This window comes from Eulemur rufifrons, chromosome 20 (assembly GCF_041146395.1).
Source record: "Eulemur rufifrons isolate Redbay chromosome 20, OSU_ERuf_1, whole genome shotgun sequence".
In the NCBI taxonomy this organism is placed as follows: Eukaryota; Metazoa; Chordata; class Mammalia; order Primates; family Lemuridae; genus Eulemur; species Eulemur rufifrons.
In genome coordinates this window covers 7,095,855-7,120,923 of record NC_091002.1, presented here as the reverse complement: position 1 = coordinate 7,120,923, position 25,069 = coordinate 7,095,855, and the positions used below count along the sequence as shown (strand labels likewise).

General features: G+C 39.0%; 1 protein-coding gene across 7 annotated transcripts in view; it reads right to left on the bottom strand.

Annotated features, from left to right (window-relative positions):
- Positions 1 to 25,069, bottom strand: part of ADD1 (adducin 1) — a 97,927-nt gene that overhangs the window by 29,796 nt on the left and 43,062 nt on the right. For all 7 annotated transcript variants that reach the window (XM_069496034.1, XM_069496031.1, XM_069496029.1 and 4 more), the window contains exons 2-4: positions 18,547 to 18,761; positions 10,477 to 10,639; positions 2,891 to 3,042 (exon numbers count right to left, since the gene is read on the bottom strand). In XM_069496034.1, the coding sequence (XP_069352135.1) occupies positions 2,891 to 3,042; positions 10,477 to 10,639; positions 18,547 to 18,741 (510 nt within the window). In that variant the 5' untranslated portion in view covers positions 18,742 to 18,761. The remainder of the gene's footprint in view (positions 1 to 2,890; positions 3,043 to 10,476; positions 10,640 to 18,546; positions 18,762 to 25,069) is intronic.

The window sequence follows — 25,069 nt, the reverse complement described above, 5'->3', positions numbered from 1 at the left end:
AATTCTGCCAATTCATAAACAATTAAAGGGTGAAAAACACGCAATTCAAACTTATTTAAAAAGCATTCATAATAGAACTAGCAGTAAATAGTATTTTAAAACCTACAAAGAATGTGAAGCTGTTATTAAAGCCAGGGATTTCCTATTATAGCTGTAACATTTTCGTGGAACTAATTTTTAGGCAAGCATTTAGCATTAAATCTCCACTAGAGCATTCTGTCGAGTACAATTAGCCAAGAAGCCAGCAATTTTCCTGCAGACACCAGGAACAGAGCTGGCACATGTGCTAGGCTAACTGGACCGACAGATCGAATATCAAAGGAGGCCAGGAGCAGTGGCTCACGCCTGTAATCCCAGCACTTTGGAGGGCCAAAGGCACAGGATCACTTAAGGCCAGAAGTTCAAGTCTAGCCTGGACAACATGGTGAGATCTTGTATTTACAAAAAAAATTTTTTAAATGCTGGGCATGGTGGTACGTGCCTGTAATCCCAGCTACTTGGGAGGCTGAGGCAGGAGGATCACTTGAGCCCAGGAATTAGAGGCTGCATGAGCTATTATTGCCCCACTCCAGCCTGGGTGAGAGAGTGAGGCTCTATTTCAAAAAGAAAAAAAAATATCAAAAGGCCCCAGCGAGTTCTTGTTCACAATTTTCCTGAGGTAATTTCAGCTCAGCTGGGGATTTCATTCAGCCATTTACCCAACATGAGTTTATTACAGGCCTACTATATGCCAGGCACAGTTCCTGGTCCTGGGGCCACAGCAGGGAGCACAATAGAGACTCTCCTCATGGAGCTTATATTCTTGTGGGCAGAGATGGAGTCAAGGTTCAGAATGGATGACCCTAACTGCCACAGGGGAACAAAGCAGGGGTAACATTCTACACAGCATGACAGTGGGCAGCACGCACAAGCATGACACGGTCAGGCTCACATGTTGAAAAGTGCTCTGATGTGGAAACATGGAGAACGGATAGAGGGAAGGCAACTCAGTATCTCTGACGCAGATATCAATGCCCAGAAGTACAACACACTGATCCAGGGTGGGCTCTGACCATCACCTCAGAAGCTCTAGCATTCCTTTAAGTCCAGAATGCAGCCTAATTAAGCACCGTTGGTTATGAGCCCACATATGGAAAAACTTAAATGTGTGAGTATGGAGAAAGGTTTCAACAATCTACTGTTAATACTGGATGCCTCAACTCAGAGATAGGAGTACTGGTAAGACGGTAACTTTTTCTTTAGATATCAGCATAAGGTACACTTCATCCAACAGGCGGGCACTATATTAATAAGTTAAAAATATCCATGAAAAGAAATTAAATGAAAAAAACAGGAGATTGGAACAAGTTTTAAAACCAAAGAAAGAAGCAGTTCAAAGAAAGCAGCTATCTCCTACAAAAGAGTGAATAAAAAAAAGAAACCTGCGATGCATTAGGTTTCCTAAGAAGACAGGAAGGGATGGAATTCCAAGCCAGGAGAGCAAAGTTCAGCCATAGGTAGGAGGCAGGAAATTGTAATCGGTGGCCAGGCGTACAAAATGGCTACAGGTGTAAGGGTTCCCATATTTTCTGTGATGTGATGAGGTCATTTGCGGGGAGGAGAGCAGGAGTTCGGAACACAGTACAAAGGCTTAAATACTAGTGAGCTTGTAAGAGAGATGACCGCTTAGTGCTGTGGGCCCATCTGAGACTGGGGTTGTAAGTCTATGGGAAAAGCCAAGGGCTCTGTGGTGAGGCTTTCTGCAGCAGGATCTGGCTGCTCAGAAGCAGGGAAGCCTAGTGCAGGATCAGCACAGGACGTTACTGAAACAACAGACCATGAAATACAAGCTGGGCAAAACCAGGAGTGAATAATGGGCTGATGGACTGGAATGAAGAAGGGACCATCCACAAGAGAAGGACTCATGTCATTCACTGATACAACCCCAGAGTTAGAACAATCCTTGATACAGAGAAGGTAGAGACCCAGCAATATTTGTTATCAGAATGAACTGAAGAAAAGAGAGGTCCTGACCATGTTGAAAAATGGTTAAAACTGGAGCAGCTGAAGAAACAAGTGGTCAGAGTTGGAAAGAAAACATCTTCATTCTTAGGTTTTTATTTATTTATTTATTTATTTTTTGAGACAGAGTCTCACTCTGTTGCCCGGGCTAGAGTGAGTGCCGTGGCGTCAGCCTAGCTCACAGCAACCTCAAACTCCTGGGCTCAAGCGATCCTCCTGTCTCAGCCTCCCGAGTAGCTGGGACTACAGGCATGCACCACTATGCCCGGCTAATTTTTTCTATATATATTTTTAACTGTCCATATAATTTCTTTCTATTTTTAGTAGAGATGGGGTCTCGCTCTTGCTCAGGCTGGTCTCGAACTCCTGAGCTCAAACGATCCGCCCACCTCAGCCTCCCAGAGTGCTAGGATTACAGGCGTGAGCCACCGCGCCCGGCCCATAATTTTTCTATATATATTTTTAGCTGTCCATATAATTTCTTTCTATTTTTAGTAGAGACAGGATCTCGCTCCTGCTCAGGCTGGTCTCGAACTCCTGAGCTCAAACAATCCTCCTGCCTCGGCCTTCCAGAGTGCTAGGATTACAGGCGTGAGCCACCACGCCCAGCCCATTCTTAGGTTTTAAACCTAAAAAGAATTTTAGAAACTGCCTATAATTTGATAAACACTCATTTATTACATTAGCATGCAAAAAAGAAGTTTTAAAGAACTACTGTTCCCATAACTTCTAACCCAAACTGGCTAATTCTCAGATTATTATACTCTGTAGACAGAAATCAGAAGAGGTTTCCCAAGGTTTACAGAAGCTCAGCCTGCTAAATGGAAAGAGGTGGTGCCAGACACAAAATGTTTCATATCATCCAGCTATCACCTCATTTAATACTCACTGTGATATGATTGTAGATAAGCTGAGACCACCCAAAGAGATCTGCTAGTCTGTAAAACGCTGCCAATTTACATCGCAGTAACTTCTCCCCTTTGTCATATGCAATCGAATCAGATCCTCTAAGGTCGTTCACAGGAGTCACCATACCAAGACCTGAAATAAAGAAAAACAAAACTCAGCTGGGAATAGTGGCGTGTGCCTATAGTCCCAGCTACCCAGGATGCTGAGGTGGGAGGATCACTTCAAGCCAGGAGTTCAAGGCTGGGTGTGCCATGATTGCACTTGTGAATCCCTGCACTCTAGCATGGGCAACATAGCAAGATCCCATTCTCTATTTAAAAAAAAAAAAAGCCTCAGGCTGGCACAGTGGCTCTTGCCTGTAATCCCAGCCACATGGGAGGCTGAGGTTGGAGGACTGCTTCAGCCCAGGAGTTCAAGGTTACAGTGAGCTATGTTCACTCCACTGCATTCCAACCTGGGCAACAGAGCAAGACCCTGTCTCACAAAAAAAAAAAAAAAAAAAAAAAAAAAGCCTCAAACATTAATATTTCTCATCAAATGTAAAACAAATAATAATGGTTCTGAGATATTCATCTTCCACATTAGGCCATAAATTCTTGAAAACTTCAAAGATGATTTCATAAAGACTATGTTCTCCAATGTTCATATAATTAACTTAGAAATAATAAAAACGTAGCCAAATTTGTGGGATGCAGTAAAGCATGCTTAAAAAAAAATTTACAGTAATGAACATATATATTCGGAAAGGAGAAAAGGTTTCTTAAAGGTTTTTTGATTAAAACAAAAGCTGGTTCTCTGAGAAGATTAAAAATAAATAAAAATAATAAACCTTTATCCAGAGACTTATCAACAAAAGAGAGGAGACAGAAATAACCCATATGAAGAGGTGGAGAGAGAACATCACTACATATCCTACAGACATTATAAGAATAATAAAGGGGCTGCTCTCTGTGCCACCTTTGGCGGTGCAGAGGGTAGTCGCTGGAAAAAAAAAAAAAGGAATAAAGGGATAATATGAACAACTATGCCAGCCAATTTTTTTAACTTAGATGAAACAGACAAATCCTTTGAAAGGTAACAAGCTACTGAAGTTCACTCCAGAAGAAATAGATATCCTGCATTGCCCTATTTCTATTAAGCTAAAATTACAGTTAAAAACATTCCCACAAAGAAAACTCTAGGCTCAGATGACTTAACTGTAAAATATTTAAGGAAGAAATAATACCAATTTTATATAAACTCTTCCAGAAAATTCGATATACTCTGTCAGGATACTTTCTAACTCATTCTATGAGGCCTAGGACTACCTTGATACCAAAACCACACAAAGACAGATATTATAGTATAAGACATTACAAGAAAAAAACAGACCGATATCTCTCATGAATATAGACTAAAAAGTAATTAATGAAATTTTAGCAAATAATCCAGCAATATATATATTGCTTTTTTTATATGATTTTTTTAAAATCATAACAATAGGATTTATCTCTAGAATGAAAGGTTAGTTCAGCATTCGAAAACCAATCAACATAATTCACCATATCAAACTAAAGGAAAAAAAGTGATCATTTTAATAGACGGAGAAGCAGCATTTCACAAAATTCAACATTCATTCAGAAGAAAGCTCTCAACAAATTAGGAATAGAAGAGAATGTCTCAACTTGATAAAGCGTATCTTAAAAAATCTACCACTGACATCAAGCATAATGATGAAAGACTGAATGTTTTCCTCCTAAGACTGAGAACAATGCAAGGATGTAAATTCTTCCACTCTTACTGAATATTGCACTGAGGGTTCTATCCAATGCAATAAGGCAAGGAAAAAAATATTGGAAAGGAAGAAAAAGTGTTTAACTGCATCACCCCACTCGATCATGACATATTATCCTCTTTCTATATTGCTATATTTGATTCATTCATTTTAGAAATAGAGTCTCTGCTGCCCAGCTGGAGTGCAGTGGCATGATCATAGCTCACTGTGACCTTGAACTCCTGGGCTCAGGCGATCCTCCCGAGCAGCTATGACTACAGATGTGTGCTACCATACTCAACTAATTTAAAAAAGAAAATTTTTTTTGTAGAGACAAAGTCTCACTATGTTGAAGAGGCTGGTCTCTAACTCCTGGCTTCAAATGACCCTCCTGCCTCAGCCTCCCAAAGTGCTGGGATTACAGGTGTGAGCCACCATCGTTGGCCCAGATTTTTAATTTTTAAAAATTGTTTTTTAGAAGATTTTCAGAAGACAGTGGAAGTGAAAGCATAGTTTTTAGATCTTCCTAAATCCTTCTCCCAACCTTGACAAAAACTAGAAGCAGGGTGAGGTGGTTTGTGCCTGTAGTCCCAGCTACTTGGAAGGCTGAGGTGGGCAGATCGCTTGAGTCCAGGAGTTCAAGGTTATAGTATGCTACAATCAGCATGTGAATAGCCAGTGCACTCCAGCCTGAGGGATATAGCAAGACTCCATCGTTTTAAATATATATATATATATATATTATTTTTTTTTTTTTACAAAACATTTTTAAAAGTTAACTAGAGTAACTAGGGTCTAGTTTTGACTTTAGCTAAACCAAAAACCCAAGGATGATATCCACAACAACACTAACAAGGTAGACCCACAAAACTGAAAATATAAGTGGATAGGGATAACAAAGGCAGAGTGAGTAGTATCATCTGTGTAGGAAGACACTGAGAAAAGCCACAGATCATTTCAGACTTGAGATCCCCCAAAGAACCAACAAGAACTCACTGGAAAGCTCAAAGGGTCAACCTGAGAACAGGAGCTGAAACCAAGAAGAGTTCTGCACACTTTAATCCCTACAAATTTTCCAAACTAACCAACCAAAATTTGTTTCAGGTCAAAGTCTCACACTGAGAAATTTGTGGAAATTAGAATCCAAATAGTAGCACAGGACTAGCAAGAAAAGGAAACAAGAGGTTCAGATAACAGCAAAGGAAAAGAACAGAACCAGATTTCATTTAAAAAGCTGCCATACTTGTTAACACTTCGCAAAAACAACAGAAGAGGGGACCCTAAAGCAATTACATTAGAAAAGTTTTCCAAAAAAAAAGGAAAAGAAAAGTTTTCCTGAACTAGCCTCCTTCATGAAAACTAATTTCATATAAAAATGAACAGGAAAATATCATGATCAAATACCATACAAAAGTTATTATAAGAAAATAATGAGCAGAATAACATCCCTACAGATAACAAAAGCAGAAAAGACATCTACAAAGTAGATGAAAACTATAACCTATTATTTCACAATTTTTTCCTTTTTTTTTTTTACAAAGTAGTTATGTTTATTGGTCATATTTCACAACAATTTAAAAGCATTAACAAAATAAGATATGAAAAAACTTATATAGAATTAGAAAAATTCAGAAATGAGGTATTAGAACATAAAAGTAATTACAGGCTGGGTGTGGTGCACACCTGTATTTCTAGCACTTTGGGAAGCTGAGGCAGGAGGATTGCTTGAGGCCAGGAATTTGAGGTTGCAGTGAGCTGTGATCAGGCCACTGTACCCCAGCCTGGGTTTACAGAGTGAGACCCTGTCTCTAAAAAAAATTAAAAATACTAAACTAGAAGTTATATAAGAAGATAAAAAACACACAGATAACATCTAAGAGAAAAGAAAGTGAAAAGAAAACTTTTTTAAATCATAAAGAAATGAAGAGAGAGATAAAGAAAGACTTGAGAAAAAGTGACAGCTATAGAAGACAGGCAAAGAAAATCCAATGTGCGTATAACAGGAATCCTTGAAGAAGAAAACAAAAGCAAAGAAAGAAAAAAATACCAAAAATCAAATCAAGAACATCTGAAATTAACCTAGAATGACCAAAACTAAGCCATATTCTGGTAAAATTGCTGGATTCTAAAGAAAAAGAAAAATATTTTTGAGTATCCAGGAAAAGAGACCAAGTCAATTATATGGGAAGATTGTCTTCAAATTTTAATAGCAATGCTTTGGGCCAGAGAGAAATGAATTATGTATTTAAGATACATAAAAAAGGAAAATATGAGCCAGGGATTTTATACTCAAACTAACCAAACCAAATTAAATGACATATAAAAGCCACAGCAGGCAAGAACTCACAGAATACCATTCCCACAAGTGTTTTCTGAGAAATCTACTATAAAAAAACTTCAGACAGGCTGGGCACGGTGGCTCACGCCTATAATCCTAGCACTCTGGGAGGCCGAGGCGGGAGGATCACTTGAGCTCAGGAGTTCAAGGCCAGCCTGAGCAAGATCGAGATCCCGTCTCTACTAAAAATAGAAAGAAATTAGAGGAAAAAAAAATTAATTAAAAAAAAAAAAAAACTTCAGACAACTAAAATGACTTGGAAAACACTGACATAAGGACTGGTGGTAAGCATTAAGTATATATTAAAGAATTAAGCTACTAATGATAGCACTAAATGAGTGTTATAAGGGGGGAAATAATACCATGTGACAGTTATGTGCTCTGGTGACATAAGTGCACAACGATTTTAAAATAGGAGAGAATGGAGAAATAATATAGTATTGGTAAATTATTAGTATTGTGTGTAGTAATTTGGGAAAAAACAAATGATTAACTATGTAGTATTATGGTTTTGTCATTGAGTGTCCTTGAGAAACAGAATTTGGTGTGAAAAGAAGGAGAACAAACTTTAGATGTGGTTTAGTAAAAAACCCTTAGTACAAAATTTTAATTGGAAGTATCAGTATAAACTCATGAGGTAATATATATTTCCTAATTCCATCCACAAAAAAGATCTAGAAAGAATGAACAACCCAGCAGCAATGAGCATTCCTAGTACCCAAAATAAAATTACATTTCCCACAAAAAGAAATCAAGGTTTCTTAGAGAAATGGCTGATTCCAGATCTGAAGGAGGAAATGTACAAAATGAGTCTAGAACATTTCTCCATGGGAGATAGCAAGGAGGCTACAAAAACTTCGAGGTTCTGGAGTCAACCTCAAGACGCTCCCACTTGTCAAAAACGGAAAAATTTGAGCAGCAAAAAGGAGAGTAACTGCAATGATTTGAAACATATTAACTGTATTTAAATCTATGAAATCAAATGATACTAAAAAAATACAAACTAATTGGTCACCTTTGAAGAATAGTTGGAAACCAGTTTATTATTTTGAAAAAGGATCCTGCCTTTCCTGTACCACAGGGTAACCAAAGGATTTGAGGGGAAGTTTCCCCTTATGGAAATATTTTAGCTAATAAATATAGAAGGAATGATAGAATTAAAATATCATCATCTTGGAATCCTTATTAAGTTACTAGATCTAGGCATTGAGCATCAGTGGCTCCTAACACCACAAAACGAAGCAACCAGCTTATGTGCCTCTTGCCAGAACACAGTATTGCCTATGATGTAGTCTTGCCAAAAAACTGAACTAAAGGACAGTCAAGCTTCTAGATCCAAGTGCCAATTTACTGTAAATACAGAAGACAAAAGAACATGCTAGCAGCACCATGCAAATGGAATCAGCAAAAATCAGACTGTAGGAAACTCTGTAAGTCAACAGACCCATTTTCTTCAAATTTAAAATGTAAGGGGAAAAAAGAACAATGGGGGGTAACTTCTGGTTTAGAAAAGGTTTAAGAGACGTTAAGTAAAAATAGACAAAAACTAAGCCATAATATTCAGGGATGATTATTTTGGTAATAAAACTATAAAGAAAAGCAGGGAATGAATACTATACAAGTCAAGACAGTGGTTCTCAGTCTGAGCAAGAGTGAGAGCCTTCTGAACTAAAAATGGAAAAATTAGCTGGGTGTCATCATACACGCCTGTAGTCCCAGCTACTTGGGAGGCCAAGGAGGGAAGACAGCTTGAGCCCAGGCGTTTGAGGTTGCAGTGCTACTATGATGCCCCTGCACTCTACCCTGGACCACAGAGCAACAAGATCCTATCTCCAAAAAAAAAAAGGGCAATGGCGGCAGCGGCAGGGGGATAGGACAAGGAACTGATAAATCTTTTCTTTTCTTGTTTTTTTTTTTTTTTTTTTTTTTGTTTGTTTGTTTTTTTGAGACAGGGTGTTACTCTGTCGCCCTAGCTAGAGTGCAGCAGCATCATCAGAGCTCACTGCAACCTCAAACTTCTGGGTTCAAGCGATGCTCCTGCCTCAGACTCCTCAGTACGGACTAGAAGCACACACCACCATGCCCAGCTAATTTTTCTATTTTTTGTAGAGATAGGTAAAACCTTTATTTCTTGATGTGGGTGGTGATTATAATTGCATTCATTGTAAAATTATTCATAAGCTATACATCATTTGTTCCATGCCGTTTTCTGTAAGTTATATTTTACAAAAAAGGTTAAAAATTCATTTTTAAATTGTTACTTTTAGGAAACAAACTATTAGTTACAACTAAGACTAATTAGATTTCTTCCTTCCATCTCTTCTTTCTTCCTTTTTTTGTGTGTGGCATTACTGAATTAAAATTTCCTTTTCTCTGATTAGAAGACAATGTACAAGTAAAATGCATTCTTTTATTATCTAACTCCTATCAAATGTCACTGAAATCCATTAAGAATCCACATGAAAACCTTACTGGCAGCCATTTGATTTCAGGATGGAGGTTTGAGTTAGTAAATTTAACGTGATTCTTAATTCTCTGTAGACATTAATTATATATTACACCTGATGAATGTCAGTTAATGTCTAAGGAAGAGAGAGGAAAATAGAAAATGTCAAGTGATCTAATGGAAACCAACTCTGACTATCCAACCAGACCCATCAGAGACTGATCCAGGACACAACACAACAGGTCAGATTAGATGATGCTCAAGTCACCCTGGGCTCCACCTTGTCATGTTAACACAAATTCAACAGACACAGCAAACCTCCACCCTTGCACAGCTAAGCATTCTTTGCTCACATTCACCCATCCAACATTTTTCCTCTGGCTTTTCTTTCAGAATGTTTTTGTTTCTCATTAGTTTTCAAGCAGCCGTGAGGATGGTAGGTAAGAAATGCTGGTAGGGGCCGGGCGTGGTGGCTCACGCTTGTAATACTAGCACTCTGGGAGGCCGAGGTGGGAGGATCACTCAAGGTCAGGAGTTCAAGACCAACCTGAGCAAGAGCGAGACCCCGTCTCTACTAAAATAGAAAGAAATTATATGGACAGCTAAAAATATATATAGAAAAATTAGCCGGGCATGGTGGCACATGCCTGTAGTCCCAGCTACTCGGGAGGCTGAGGCAGGAGGATTGCTTGAGCCCAAGAGTTTGAGGTTGCTGTGAGCTAGGCTGACGCCATGGTACTCTAGCCTGGGCAACAGAGTGAGACTCTGTCTCAAAAAAAAAAAAAAAAAAAAAAGAAGTCATCTGCCTTGGAAATAACAGAGTCTCACTGACTTATAAAAAAGGAGCCCTCTACATTCAAGACATTTTTAGATTTACAGCCTATCTTTTACTATAAAACACATTAACTTTCAAAATACTCAACTCTGTGTATTAGACAGTTGCATGCCTATCTATTTCACATGAGCATTCTTCAAGAAATTTTACCTGGGAAATTGCAGAGCATATATAAAAAGTCAAGAACTACTCACTCATGTTTAAGGCAGCCATCCCTCCTTGTGGAGCTGCTGGGTAGACATTCGGTACATTCGTGGTCATAAAATCTGCAATCTGCTGTAATGCCAATAGGCCTGTGGGATTCTTCCCCTTCTTAAATTGTTCCTGTATCATTGATTCCAGTTCTTCACAGAAAGCCTAATAAAAGGCATATTAAAACAGTGAGAAACCATTTCTTTTCTATTCCTTGGGGTGCTGGGAGAGAGAAGAAGCTATTGCAAAGACCAATTTTTTGTTTTCATTCAGTGTTGAACAGGCAAGTGGATATTCTCATACATTAGTGTTGGGAGTATAAACTCATACGTTCTTTTCCGGAAAGTAATTTAACAATATAAACACTTAAAACTGTTAAGAGGAATTCTATTTCTAGGAATTTATTTTAAGGAAATAACCAGAATGTGCTAAAAGATTTATTTATTAGGATGTTCATTCCAGAATTACTGATAAAAGGAAAAAACATCCTACATTTCACACAGCAGAGGACTGATTAAATACACTGGGCATTCTATGCATGCATTCAACATGAAAACCCCCCAAAAATTAAATGGCATAAGATTGCTCTTGATATATTCTTGAGTAAAAAATGTTATAAAGCAATATAAACAGTTTTTTATAAGAGTGAATACATATCTAAGAATAGAAAAAGATTAAAAGTAAATACATCAAGATATTAATTATAATTCTCAGTGACAGAAATACTAAGTTTCATATTCAAATTTGTGCTTTTCAGTATTTTCTTCAAAATATGTTTCAAATTACTTTTTAAAAGTGAAAAAAAGGAACCCTAAAACATCCATCTTTTATCAAATAATCCTAAATTAGGCAAAAGAAGTCCAATTAGATTGATGGAGATTTTAATATAAAGTCACTATTGCAACAAAAAAGATAATTTATAGTTTCCCCAAACTATCCTAAAATAATTTTTTCACATATCCAACAAAGAAATATGTATCTCCTTGTCAAACAGTTATGAGTGATCTCTTAATATGAAAATATGGGTTCACTGGATGATGATCCATGTCTGATTATACGTGCTCCAGGACTCTGGATGATTCCATATTAAACTTATTCCTAGTTTTCCATTGCTTGAGTTGAAAAGATATTGCAGGATATTGCCAAGGGACAGTCTAAGTATACCTATCACTTGGGAGAGGCATACAACAAACAAATATATTGCTGTTAACTCAATCGTAGAAAAGAATGTCAGTCAAGAGCCCTCTGAGGAGCCTGTGTCTACCAAATCATGATAAATAATGTCACAAATCATATTCTGCGGTAGTCTATGAGGAAGGGAAAAGCTGGGAGATGCTTTGACTGTAAGCCAGAAATAAAAAAAATTACCAAAACGTGATTATTTAGCCATCTTTGTTATCAATGCACAATGCACTGATACATAGATTTTTTGTTTTTCTATTTTACTTTTTTGAGACAGGGTCTTGCCTTGTCACCCAGGCTAGAATGCGGTGGCCCAATCACATCTCACTGCAACTTCGAACTCCTGGGCTCAAGTGATCCTCCCAGCTCAGCCTCCTGAGTAGCTGAGACTACAGGTGTGCACCACCACGCCCAGCTGTATATATAAAAAATATGCACAGATAAAGATAAATATAGATAAAGAGACAGACGGTGTCTACTAAACATCACAGACAATGCTGGTCACAGGGGATACAAAAGCTGAATTAAACAAGCTTCCTGCCCTCACCCATTCTCAGTCTGAAAATTCAAGCAATCCATTTCAATGGTTTTCAAATCCACGTACTTATCTATGGAAAGCCTAATTCAACACACACTACTAAGTACGAGGGACTGTTTTAGGCACTAAGAATGTGCAAATGATAAGATGGAACTTAAAGCTTAGCAAGGAAATCACTAAAAGAAACCACAGTACAGGAGCCTTATGCATCAACAGCATTCCAGATGACCTCTATATGCAGTAAGGATGCACAGCACAGAGCTGAGCTCAGCAGTGATGAGTGAGCGCCTAGGGCCACCCATCTGGACCCCAGCATCTGGCTCTAGCCACCAGCCTAACGACCATGTGTGCTACTTTGACCATAACTCCTGATGGTTCAACATCCACATCCTCACCTCTCAGCTTCTAGACTTCCTCTCCTCTGATGACTCTGCTGTCTATCCAACTTACCTCAGTCTCCCACTTCCATGGTCAAGCCCTAGACCTGTTCATTCCTAGTAACCGTGCCCCTCTTCAATCCCAAAGCCAAGTACGTGCTCTCCAACCACCCCAATCTGGCGTCCAGCTCACTCTATTTGCCGTCTATTCGTGACCCTTTAAAAACCCTTCTGACCACCCCCCTTACCCGCTCTGTCCTGACCTCTTTCATCTGGCTTAGATCCACTGCAATGATAACACTGTAACCATTCCCTTGCTTATACCTTCAACTCTACCACTTCACCTGGCAAAACCCTGGTTAAATTCAACTCTTCCTCCCTTCTACTCATGCTATACCAAGTGGCTGGAAGGGAAAAACAAAGACCAGCCCACACAACGCGCTGCCTGCCTCACTGTAACTTCATGACCACAGACCTCAAGTGTACCCCTCACCTGAACCCAGCGACCATACTACACTTTCCTTGCCCGTTCCCTCTCCTACTCTTCACATGTCTCTCTCCTCCAACCTGCTATACTACTCCCTGTGCCCATTCTCAATGGATGACTCCCCCTGCCATTTCACTGTGAATAGAGAACCTGTCAGAAAAAAAACTTTCTCAAGTTTGAGGGTCTTCTACACTCTACCTTCTATTGTGTCCCCAAAATGAGAACATGAGCTAATCAAGTTTCACAAGGCCCTCTCTGCTCTCCCCGGAGTAGGCTGGCCAGTAGGAGAGAAGGCAGCCGTTGGAACGTGGCCCTGAGCAGGGCTTTACATCCGGCTATGTCGAAGTCAAATGTTGTGCCTTCACCAGCAGAAGGGAGGAATCCACTCCCAGTCACACCACTTTGTTTTCTTTCATTCAGCCTTGTCACACCAATCTTGAAACTGTTTGTGTCCTTAGATCAAACTGAGGAGCCTTCAGGACTCAAAATTTTCAGTCCGCAACACCTTCCAAGCAACACCTAGGGCCAGGTCCTGAGGTGGATACAAGGGACACAGAGATACATGACATGCTAGTTAGCCTGGAAGGTCCACTCAGACCAGATGGTAGGTGGCAGGTTTACGTGAAACTAATGGATCTTAAGCTTCAGGACCCCTCGCTTGCATGGGCTCCTGGGAGAGCAGGGAGCTGCTGAGAGGTATGGAGTGTTCCAGGTGGGGAGGGGAAGCCACCTTGAGATAAGGAAATAATTCTGTGTGTTTCTAACAAATTGCCAAAAAAAAAAAAGAAGAGAACTTTCCCAAGTTCCCTCTCAAATTTACCCAACTATTGGCATCTGTGCCCACAGAGTCTGCCTTCCTATCTCCAAAATCAACCCCTCCACCTGTGTGCTGGATCCTACCCCATCGCCACCCCCTTGCCTACTCAGGAACCTGGTGCCATCTCCTGGGTCATCAGATTTTCTCTCTCTATTGGATATTCCCATCAGCATGCAAATACACTATCATTTCATCCATCTTACAGGAAAAATTATCTTTTCAATCTTACATCCCTCTCCAACTACTGCTTCTTTGCACAGAAATAAGCAAAAGGCCTCAAAAGAACAGCCTATTTTTGCTGTCTCTGATTCCTCTCCTCATATTTTCTTTTGAGTCCACTGAATCTGCCTTTTACTCCCATCTGCCATGTTCCTCAAGATCACCAAAGACCCACACACTGTTAAATCCAACAGACTAGTCTTCACTTTCCTGGCCTGTCGTTACCACTTGACACAGCTGGCCTCTTCCTCCTGTGGAATGACTTTCTTTACTTGGCTTCTCCTGATTTTCTTCTGACGTCATTATCTGCTCCTTCTCAGGCTTTTGCTAGTTCTTCCTCCTCTCTCAAAATATAAATGTCTCATTGTCCAAGAGTACAGTCCTCTTCTATACCAACACTCAATCCCTTGGTGAGCTCATCTACACACACTGATGTACTGAGGATTCCCAAGTTGGGATCTTTGCCTAGATAGATCTCTCCCTAAATTCCAAACAAAGAAATCCAACTTCTGTTGGAGATTCTAAAACTGGAACTCCTGAGTTTCCCTCCCACCACACCTGCTCCTCCCCTAGTCTTCCACATCTCCTCAGTTAATGCTAACTTGTTTCCAATAGCTCAGGCCTAAAACCTTGCAGTCTTCTCTAAGAACCCTCTCTTTCTCCACTCCACCATTAACCTAAAGTAAAAAGAATTAAAAAGAATTACTATGCTCTAGATGCTATTCTTTTTTGTTTCTTTCTTTTTTATTGTTTGTTTGTTTGTATAGACAGGGTCTCCATCTGTCACTGAGGCTGGAGTGCAGTGCCATGATCATAGCTCACTAACCTCAAACTCCTGGCCTCAAGCAATCCTCCTTCCTTGGTCTCCCAATGTGCTGGGATTATAGGTGTAAGCCGCTGTGTCCAGCCCAGATGCTATGCAAAGAGCTTTACATATATTCATTCACTTGATCTTCATAGCAACGCTAAGAGGTAAGCAGTACTATTACCATTCCTATGTTTTAGATGGAAAAACTGAGGTATGGAGAAGTTTGGAAACTTGACCAAAGTCACAAAGCTATTAAATGATGGAGCCAAGACTGAAACGCAGGCAGTCTGGCTCTAGGCACTAAAAACTATGCCATCTATCTTTCTCCTGATCTATCAACAAAATCAGATGGCAGAAAATGCAACACCTGTGCTTTAAAAATGTTTCTCTGTCTTGTTTAATGCCTTATCTCTAGTGTTTAGGACAGGGCTTGATATGTATAAGGAACTTAATTATTTGATAAGTGAATGGATAAAAGTTAGTTCACCTCTTTGAGCCTCACATTCTTTATCTATAAAATAGTGTCACGCCACCTATGTATAGAGCGAAATAAAATAAAGAAGGTCAATAAATCACTTAGCAAATGTTTGGTATACAGCAAGTCCTGCAATCGTCCCATTATGTACAAATGATATACACAGTGCACAGAAGGAAGGATTACTTCCACTCAGGGATGACTTCAAGGAAATGTCGAAGGGCTCTGAGGGATGAACAAGAATGTACCCAGGGATGGGGACAGGACTGAAGGTTAGTGAGACAGAGGCAAAGGAAGGGCACTGTGAGGGGAGATGCTACAAACTACAGTGCAGGCAAGTGAGCTAAAAGTACTTGGTATTACTAGCAGTGAAGTACAAGGAGGAAACAGAAAGATTCATCATAGAGGCAAACAAAACACGTTTTTAGTATACCTCATTCTGCTGCCAATTTTATGCTGTTAAAAGTGATGTTCAAAAATAGATTCTGGTAAGCATAAAATATTTTTGTATGTATGTATGAATTTGTTTTTAAAGAGATGGGGTCTCACTCTGTCGCCTAGGCTGGAGCACAATAACGTGCTCATAGCTCATAACCCTGAACCCCTGGGCTCAAGTGATCCTCCTGCTCAGCCTGCCAAGTAGCTGGGACTACAGACGCACACAACTGCACCTGGCTAATTTTTAGTTTGCAAAACAGAATTGCCTTTAAGGCAAAACTTTAATTTCCAATTTAAGGATGGTAATGGAAATAGTGGACTTGACATTTAGGAGCTGGGTAAGTACTTACTCTGAGTACTGTTTCCCCATTTGAAAACCAAGTAAATAACAATCCTCCCTAACTTCTGTAATGATTACCTAAGCATCACCTGCTCCATGACGTTGCTATGAAACCACTCTGGGTCCTGAATTGACCCACGTGATGTTGGTACATACTTCCTTTGCAGCACCAGCAACTTTTTTCAAATAAACTTTGTATTTTGGAATAATTTTAGATGTACAGAAAAGCTGCACTTGAACGGAGACTTCCCAGTTTCCTTCACTGTTAACACCTTACATTATCGTGGTATATCTGCCAAGTGGTACATTACTATTAATGAAATCCCAGACGTTACTTGGATTGCATCAGTCTATGTCCTTTCTCTGTTCCAGGATCCCATGCTGCACTTAGACCAGTAACATTTGGGTGCTCATTTGCTTATTATGTTCTAAACAACATGTAGGCAGAGGCTTTACTCACTCTTTGTATCCTCAGTGCCCAGCACCGTGCCTGACACACACTAGGTGCTGTAAGTTTAGTTTCTTAACTCTATCCCTAGTCATTTTTACTCAGTTTCTTGTTGCTTTTATGTAGGAAAACTGCTCACGTCGAAAGTCTGGATGTCAGCCTGATTCTTTTTTTTCCTCTCATTTCTTCCATCCCATGCATCAGCAAGTCCTATTCACGTGACCTACAAAATGAAAATCAATGGAGCACCTCTCCCCTCTCAATTCCCACCACCCTGGCCAAGCTGCCACTATCTCATGTTTGGAAGACAGTTTTCCCTCTTGCCCCAGCCAATGCTCTCTCTATAACAAACCAGAGCGATTTCCTTAAAACTCTGTCATGTCCTTCCCCTGTCTGCAATGACTCTATTACTTGCAGAATGCAATACAAACTCCTGATCTCGGCTTACACAGCCTTCAGGGTTTACTCCTTCCTCTCCAACCTCCCCGCACCTCTCTCTCTGCCACCTCTGAGGCTCAACCACACTGGCTGCTTTTTGACTCTTCAGGCCCATCAATCTCATCCCTACCCTTGGAATTTCATACTAGCTGGTCCCTACACCTGGAATGCTTTTCTTCTTGATCCCTGCATGGCTGGCTCCTTCCTGTCATTCAGAGTTCAGATTAAATCTTCCCTCCTCAGAGAGGCCTTTTCTGACCACTGTTACACTCAATCATCCCGCTGCTTTCTGCATTGCACTTCTGTTGGTTGTTTATTGTTTATCTCCTTCAACTTGAATGTAATGAGACTTGATCAGGGTGGTTAAAGAGGTGTCACATATATGTCAAAATTTATCCACCTATACACTTCAGACGTGTATACTTTACTGCATATAATAAGCTATACCTTAAAAATAATAACAACAAAACAAAATCTATTAGAGTTAGGGCCTTATATATCTTGTTTACTGCTAAACCCCCAGTTCCTTGAACAGTACATATGAGGCAGTCAACACCACTTTAAAAAAAAAAAAAATCAATAAATACCTGCCAAGTGACACCCCCAAAAAATATAAAGGAGAAAAGCAAGAACAGATTAGAAGAGAGAAAAAAAAAGTCAAGAAAATACAAGAGGCCGGGCGCGGTGGCTCACGCCTGTAATCCTAGCACTCTGGGAGGCCGAGGTGGGAGGATCGCTCAAGGTCAGGAGTTCAAGACCAGCCTGAGCAAGAGCAAGACCCCTGTCTCTACTAAAAATTGAAAGAAATTATCTGGACAGCTAAAAATATATATAGAAAAAAATTAGCCGGGCATGGTGGTGCATGCCTGTAGCCCCAGCTACTCGGGAGGCTGAGACAGAAGGATTGCTTAAGCCCAGGGGTTTGAGGTTGCTGTGAGCTAGGCTGATGCCATGGCACTCTAGCCTGGGCAACAGAGCGAGACTCTGTCTCAAAAAAAAAAAAAAAAAAGAACATACAAGGTCAACAGCATCAATAGGAGAAAACTGCACAGACAGAATGATTCTACCTAAAGATGCAATTCAAAAGGCACTCAGTTGCACATGACCATAGCCCAAAATGCTGACTGTAACTAAAGGTAGCAATCAATAATCAGGTCCTGTTAAGGCCTACTATATGCCCAGGACTGAGCTACGTATTTTGGAGGAAAATAGTAATTTTTAAATTGTCCCAACATATAAAGACCCTCTGGAGAATTAGTAAGTGTAAAAAGGAAAAATAAACACCTCCTAACTTTTATAACATTGAAGATTTTCCATGTATTATGTCTGATATCTGATAACATGAACTAAACTGAATTCTTTCAACAACCATATACATATATACAAGGCATCGATTTGCTGTGTTAAGATAAACTGACTATGCCACTCATGCAACAGGGCATAAGACCTCAAATATCAGAAAAGGGATGATGACATTTGGTCGGAAAAAAAGCATCTCTTCTTACAGGACTTTGCAGAATCATGGATACCCTCTTCTTCTGCTCCATCATATTGAAGTCCTGACGAAGGTCTGGTGCCATGTTCCTCTCCCGCAAGTATTCTGGATTGTTCTCATCCACCCTGTCGAAGTACCTCTCCTTATGAGGGGCTGTGGTCGGGGGTGGTGAGGTCACCACTGCAGCCCGAGTATCACCATTCATTGTACAATCTTTCTAAGTACCTATAGATACAAAATAAAAGAAATTATTGTTTTCAAATCAATGTCCAATAGTGTTTCACAATGAGCGCATGCCCCTGGCAAATACCATCTTCTCAGGAGGACAGTCTGATAGACAGTAGGAGCCATGACCTGTAAGGCTTCTTTGTGGCCTCGGAAACACATGGCTGATAAGCTATCTCCTGCCCTTCCACCGACCAATGGCATATTTTGTCCTGGCCATTTTTCTTCAGAACACAACAAGAGAACAATGTAACAAAGCAATTATGTCCTCTGCTAACTTCAAGAACTCAATATTAAACTTGTAACCACACGATACTTGAAAGTCATGATTTGTTCCACACAGGATCTGCTAACAGCAGCACAGTTTGTTTTGGAAGAAATTTGATTTCTGATATTTTTCCCAAAAAGTATCAGCAGTGGTCTTACAAAGGATTCCCCAAACAGATCAACAGAAGAGAAGCTGTTCACATATCCGTACTCATACAAATGGGAAATACCCCATTAACATCGCCTTTTTGGTTCAAAGAACAATAGTAGGTATTAGAAATGTTAAAATGCCCCAGTTTACAAATAACTTAAAAAGATGCCAAGATGGCTCAAATTTAAAAGTCTGCTAATATGACTACTGACTTTACATTCTTTTTAATTCCAGTCTTTTATACAAAACAATGTTCCAACGCACTAAATTATGTTCATCTTTAACTACTAAATCTCTAGGCAGCACCTTTACTAACCACACAAACAGTCTGAATTTCTAATCCGGTTCCATAAAGCATGACAGCAGTGTTTACTGAGAATCTGTTATGTCCAGGTATTTTGTGCTGGGCACAAAAATTAATTGGACATGGTCTACACTTCAAGATAAATTTGCTGTGAAAGGCAGAGGTGTTCATTTGGGAGTAATCAGCATACAGATGATAGTTAGAGGGACTAGAGGAGAAGAAAATGGCCAAGAGAAGATTATAAATTGAGAAGAGGGAGCAGAAACAACACCTACAACAGTTTCCTGCATATTGTGGGCTTCTAAATAAAAAATGTTCTAATATATGAAGAATAAGAAGGAAAGGATGAAGAGTCAAGATGAGAAATAGCCTCAGAAGCCACAGGCAGAGTTTCAATGGTGCGTGAATGACAGTTCCTCAAGCAACAGAGATAAACAAGGTAGGGATTTTGAAGGGTTGATTAAATTAGCAACTAAAAAAGCGACTGGTGCCCCTTCCTTACACCATACACAAAAATTAATTCCAAATGGATCACAGCAAAAACTATATAATACTGTAAAATGGGAATCAAAGTCTCAGGGCCACCCCAACTAGACTCCTCATGCAAAAGAGAAGGTAAAGGCCTCAGGCACCTGTGGAAGAACTGGCCCCAGATCATTCATTAAGGAAATTCCTTGCTGGCCTCTCATAAGGGCATACAAATTGTAACTATGTCTAGCACCTAAAACTAAAGCATGTTCAATTTACACACTAATAACGAATTACAAGTTTATCTTTACAAGGAAAAGAACTGAAGCAAGACAGAATCAGACACTCTTCCACCTTCCTGGGGACATCTACATAATTGATGCTTCCTTCACTCCCTTTTTCTCTTCTTTGTCCTCATTTTATGTAAAATGTAGATTCCCGGGCCTCACAAGACTATAACCACTTTGCCTCTTCAGCCCCATGCCCTGTCTATTTTCTTTCTCTTTGTATCCCTTCAAAATGGTAAAGGTTCCAACTTCTTCGGAAAGACAGCCACAGCTTGTCTGCAGTTCACGTTTTTCCAGGGTGCGTCCTCAACGTTGGCTTAATAAACCTCCATTGACTGAGATTTTTTGCCTCAGTCATTTACTTGGGTCAACAAATGGCAACCACAAAGGGACCTCTGGCCTTCTTAACCTGTAGCAATTTTCCAATTGGTCCCTTGGTACCAGCTAGAGCTCCTAACCGCTCTGACTCATTGGGCAATTCACTGAGGTTTTGGGCTCCTCCCTCCAGAGATCCAGGGATCTCTGAGCTTTGCAGTTGAGATCTGAGATTTACTCTGCCATGCAACTCCTTTAGGAGTTTTGTTCCCTTCTGGTAAGGAAGGCAAGTTTCCTGCTTCCATGAGAATGGAGAGCAGGCTCAGCTTGGGCCCCATCTCCAGGGAAGGAGCTGCTCTGGGATTTCATTTTAGAATTTGATAGCTGAGAATTAAGGCTTATTGTCAGGTGGCTATAACTTTACACCAGCCAGTAAAAAAAAAAAAAAAAAAAAAAAATCAAAATAGCTTACCATAAAATATATTTCTTTGACATATTTTAAGATGCATGCTACAAGCTGTCTTTGTACACATCTCTACAGATGTCTTTTCACACTTGTAGAGAATATCCATTAATATCGCCAAGACTTTCCTTTACCTAAACTAAAAAAGATTAACCGACAGACCCATACCATTAAAGTTTTAAAAGGAAACATTTACTTTACTCTTCCTGAGGACTATTAACTATGTGACTTTATCTGCATAACAAGACTCCCTTTGCTAACCTCTTTCTCTTCTCCCTCCCAATCCTGTTTTGCTAGGTTTTCATTCTAAAGGCTCCCATGTATACACGTTAAAAATTGATTCAAATGTCTTTTTCTCCAAGCTTACAGAAATCTTACCTTTATGGTCAGACCAATTAAGATTAAACAGATTTGTTTGTAAGGTTTTTTACTAAAATTAAGTTTAACATTTAATACACTAATGCAAAGATTTAAAAATTGGTACTCTTTTAAACAAAATTTTCATGTAGTATTAATAAAAACAAATTTTTTTCCACTTTTTGAGTAAACTACAAAAAAAAGAGGAGGGAGAGAGAGAAAGAAACAGATTCAGTTTACCTTCTTTATTAGCTTGCTTTACAGTTTGTCTTTATTAGGTGTATTTGTTTGGGAAATTAAGTCTCCTGTCTACTAAAAAGTAAAGTTTTTGCCTTTAAAATCTGAATTATCACTTTGGCTGAACACATGACTATTATCTTATAGGAATCTGTAATTCTGCTTTATGACAAGTGTTTTAATCTTTTGATATTTGACAAACTTCTCAAAATCAAAATTTTAAATTCAATCTTTTTGACCTCAAACTAGTTTTTTTGAATAACATCTAAGAGAGACACATTCGGCTTATTTGGTATGCCAAAACTACACAGAAAGCATTGTCAAATAGTATTTAACTTTCTTTGGGTTATATTTGCATAAATATGTTATTAATATGTGTTCCAAAACTGTAGAGATTCCTAAAATTCTGATATGTCTTGGTGTGTGAGAAATAATTGAAAGGTGGCTTTGTTAATCAAGTAGCTAACAACGGAAAATAAACTATCAAACAGAAAGAGAAATAAGCTAACAGCACATAATTGCCCCTTTGAAGAGAAAACTCATAGCACAACTGCCCTTTGTTTTCTTTGATTAAACACCTGGGGCTCAACTTGTTATCTCCAAGAGTTTCGTTTTTCACAGCCTTGAAGAGCTCTAAACCGATAACAGGGGTGTGAGCTCCCACTCCAGCCCTTTGTCTCAGTTCCTGCCAAAACCAGATGTCAAGGACTTTGATAAAGTTCAGCCTTACAGAGAAAAGAAAAGAAAAAAAAATTAAAAAGCACATGCAGCAGTTTCACAGCCATTTTGCCATCAGTTGACTGCAATCACTTTTTTTCTTTCTCTTTGCCCCCAAATAAAACCCTCGAGCCTCCTATCCTCTGGGCTGACACTTTCTTTTCCTTCTTTCCTGTCATGCCCTTCCCACCTTTGGGGAATAAAATAAACTTTATTTCTTTAAAATGTGTTTCTTCAAAATTATTCTACTCCTGGTGTGAGAATTCTTTCTCCAACCTGTCCCCACTCTAGTAATTATCATTATTAGTTAAACTGTTATGTGCCAAAGAAATAGCCAAATTTCCCTGTCAATTGTCTCTTTAACCATGGCTATTCTAAGACTTTTTGTTACAATTATTTTAATTCTTCTCTAAAAATAGTTTTTAACTGACTACAGTTCAGAATTTTCTTCTTCAAGAAAATTCATAAGAAGGACTCTGACAAGTGCTATTACATACAGGTTTCTGATAACATTAAAGATCATACAATATAGACTAAATCCCGAATTCTTTCCTGGCTACAAGTCTCCAGATGTTTTCAAACACTTCTTCCATTTTTCTGACTGGAACTCAATGAAATTTGCTACCACCTTTTTCCTGAGGCCCTGCAAGCACACACTGTGATATACAAACTCCAGCATAAACTATTCCAAATACTAACATTTGTTTTTTGTTTAAAAGCTACTTCCACTTTAACTGAAGAAGCTTCAAGTTTAATATCTACACACCTCATCTAGATACCCTAAGGCCTCTAAAGAAATTGGCTTAATTTGAAAAACAAAAACAAAAACAAAAACTGGTATGTTTGTGAGGATTGCTAGCCCAACCTCAAATAGAACAAAAGTTAATTACATAAAACTGAACTAAATTTTTTGCCTTTGTTTAAAACACTGCCATTTCTTTTGTGTGTGTGTGCTTTGTTTTCCAGAAATTAAGAAAACCTTTTCCTTCTTTGAGCTATTTATAGCTTACAACAAATTGATAAAGTATTTTTGTAAACAATTTTAAACATTATTTTCTACTTGATTTCTCCAAATTTTAAAACTATTTATAAATGTTCACATTTATTGGCAATATAGTTATTTGCATAAGTTCAATAAGAATCTGTTTTCTTTTATAACAGCAGAGAATTAGAAATTCTGGTTACTTTACCAAGGCTTTGATTGCAATGGCATATTTTCAGATATGCCCAGAATGCTTTAAGAAATTAGGCTGACTTTATAAGGCCACTAGGAAGCACTTGGAAGACTGGCCTGCTACTTCATCTATGACTGTGGCCCTATATCGGTTGTGGCCAGTTAGGAACCAGGCCGCACAGCAGGAGGTGAGTGGTGGCAAGCAAGCAAAGCTGCATCTGTATTTACAGCTGCTCCCCATCGCTAGCATCACTGCCTGAGCTCCACTTACCTGCTCCTGCCCCCCACAATCCATGGGAAAACTGTCTTCCATAAAACGGGTCCCTGGTGCCACAAAGGTTGGGGACCACTGATCTATGACATTTCCAGATCTGTGATAAGTAAAGAATGTCACTTTCTGACAAGTCCAAGAACTCCAAGTTATGCTGAGACGTCAAAAAGAGGAATTTACCCAATTCATACAGGTATTTACAGGCACAGTTAAATCCTTGGCTTGGCTCAGCACAAGAGGCTTTTAAGTCTAACCTTAAATTCCTTACAAAAAAGTTCCAGCAAAGCCAATGAAAAAATGAAAAAAGAAAAGGCCAATATGGCCAATAATTATTCTTGTTGTACTTTCTGCAAATAATCAGGCTAAATATAATGAGGCTAAAATTTATTTTGCAAATAAATTGATCCTACATAATTTGTCTTTAGTAAAAATGATGAACTAAAGAGAAAAAATTATATTTCAGAAAAAATATAGTGAACTCATTAGATTCTAGACTTGTCCATCATTTTTGAGTTTTATTATTTACCTATAATTTTTTGACATTGGTCCTTCTTGACTTAATTTTTCTCCCCTGAGGGACATGATCTCCTAAAAATGAAACTTCCTGGTGATTTGGGATTAGATTAAAAGATACAATCACAAACTCATATCTTCTACAATACTTTCTCCAAAAGATTTTAAAGAACAGGAGGGAATAAAAAAAGGAAATCAAAGTCTCAGGGCCTCCAGCTCCTTATGCAAAAAAGAAGGTAAAGGCCTCAGGTACCTATGAAGAACTGGTCCCACAGAGCATTTATTAAGGAAATTCCTTGCTGGCCTCCTGTAAGCAAGGACATGCAAATTGTAACTACCCCTAAAAGTAAACCATGTTTATTCTTTACAGGTAACAACTGGAGACAAGACAGAATCAGACATTCTTCCACCTACCCAGGGACATCTACATATTGATGCTTCCTTCACTCCTTTTTTCTCTTCTAACATTCACCTTATTTTATGTAAAATGTAGATTTTCTGGGCCTCACAAGAATGTAACCACTTTACCTCATCAGCCCCATGCTCACCCTGCCTTTTTCCTTCTCTCTGTATGCCTTCAGCATCCAACTCACCCTTAGGAAAAACAGCCGAAGCTTGTCTGTGGTTCCTGTTTTTCCCCATTTTTTTCCCCAGGTGTGTCTTCAATTTGGCTTAATAAACCTCTATAGATTGAGATTTTTGCCTCAGTCATTTACTTGAGTCGACAATACTGAAACTGTCTATATTAAAATAATGTAGAGCCATAAGGCATAAATAGTAATCA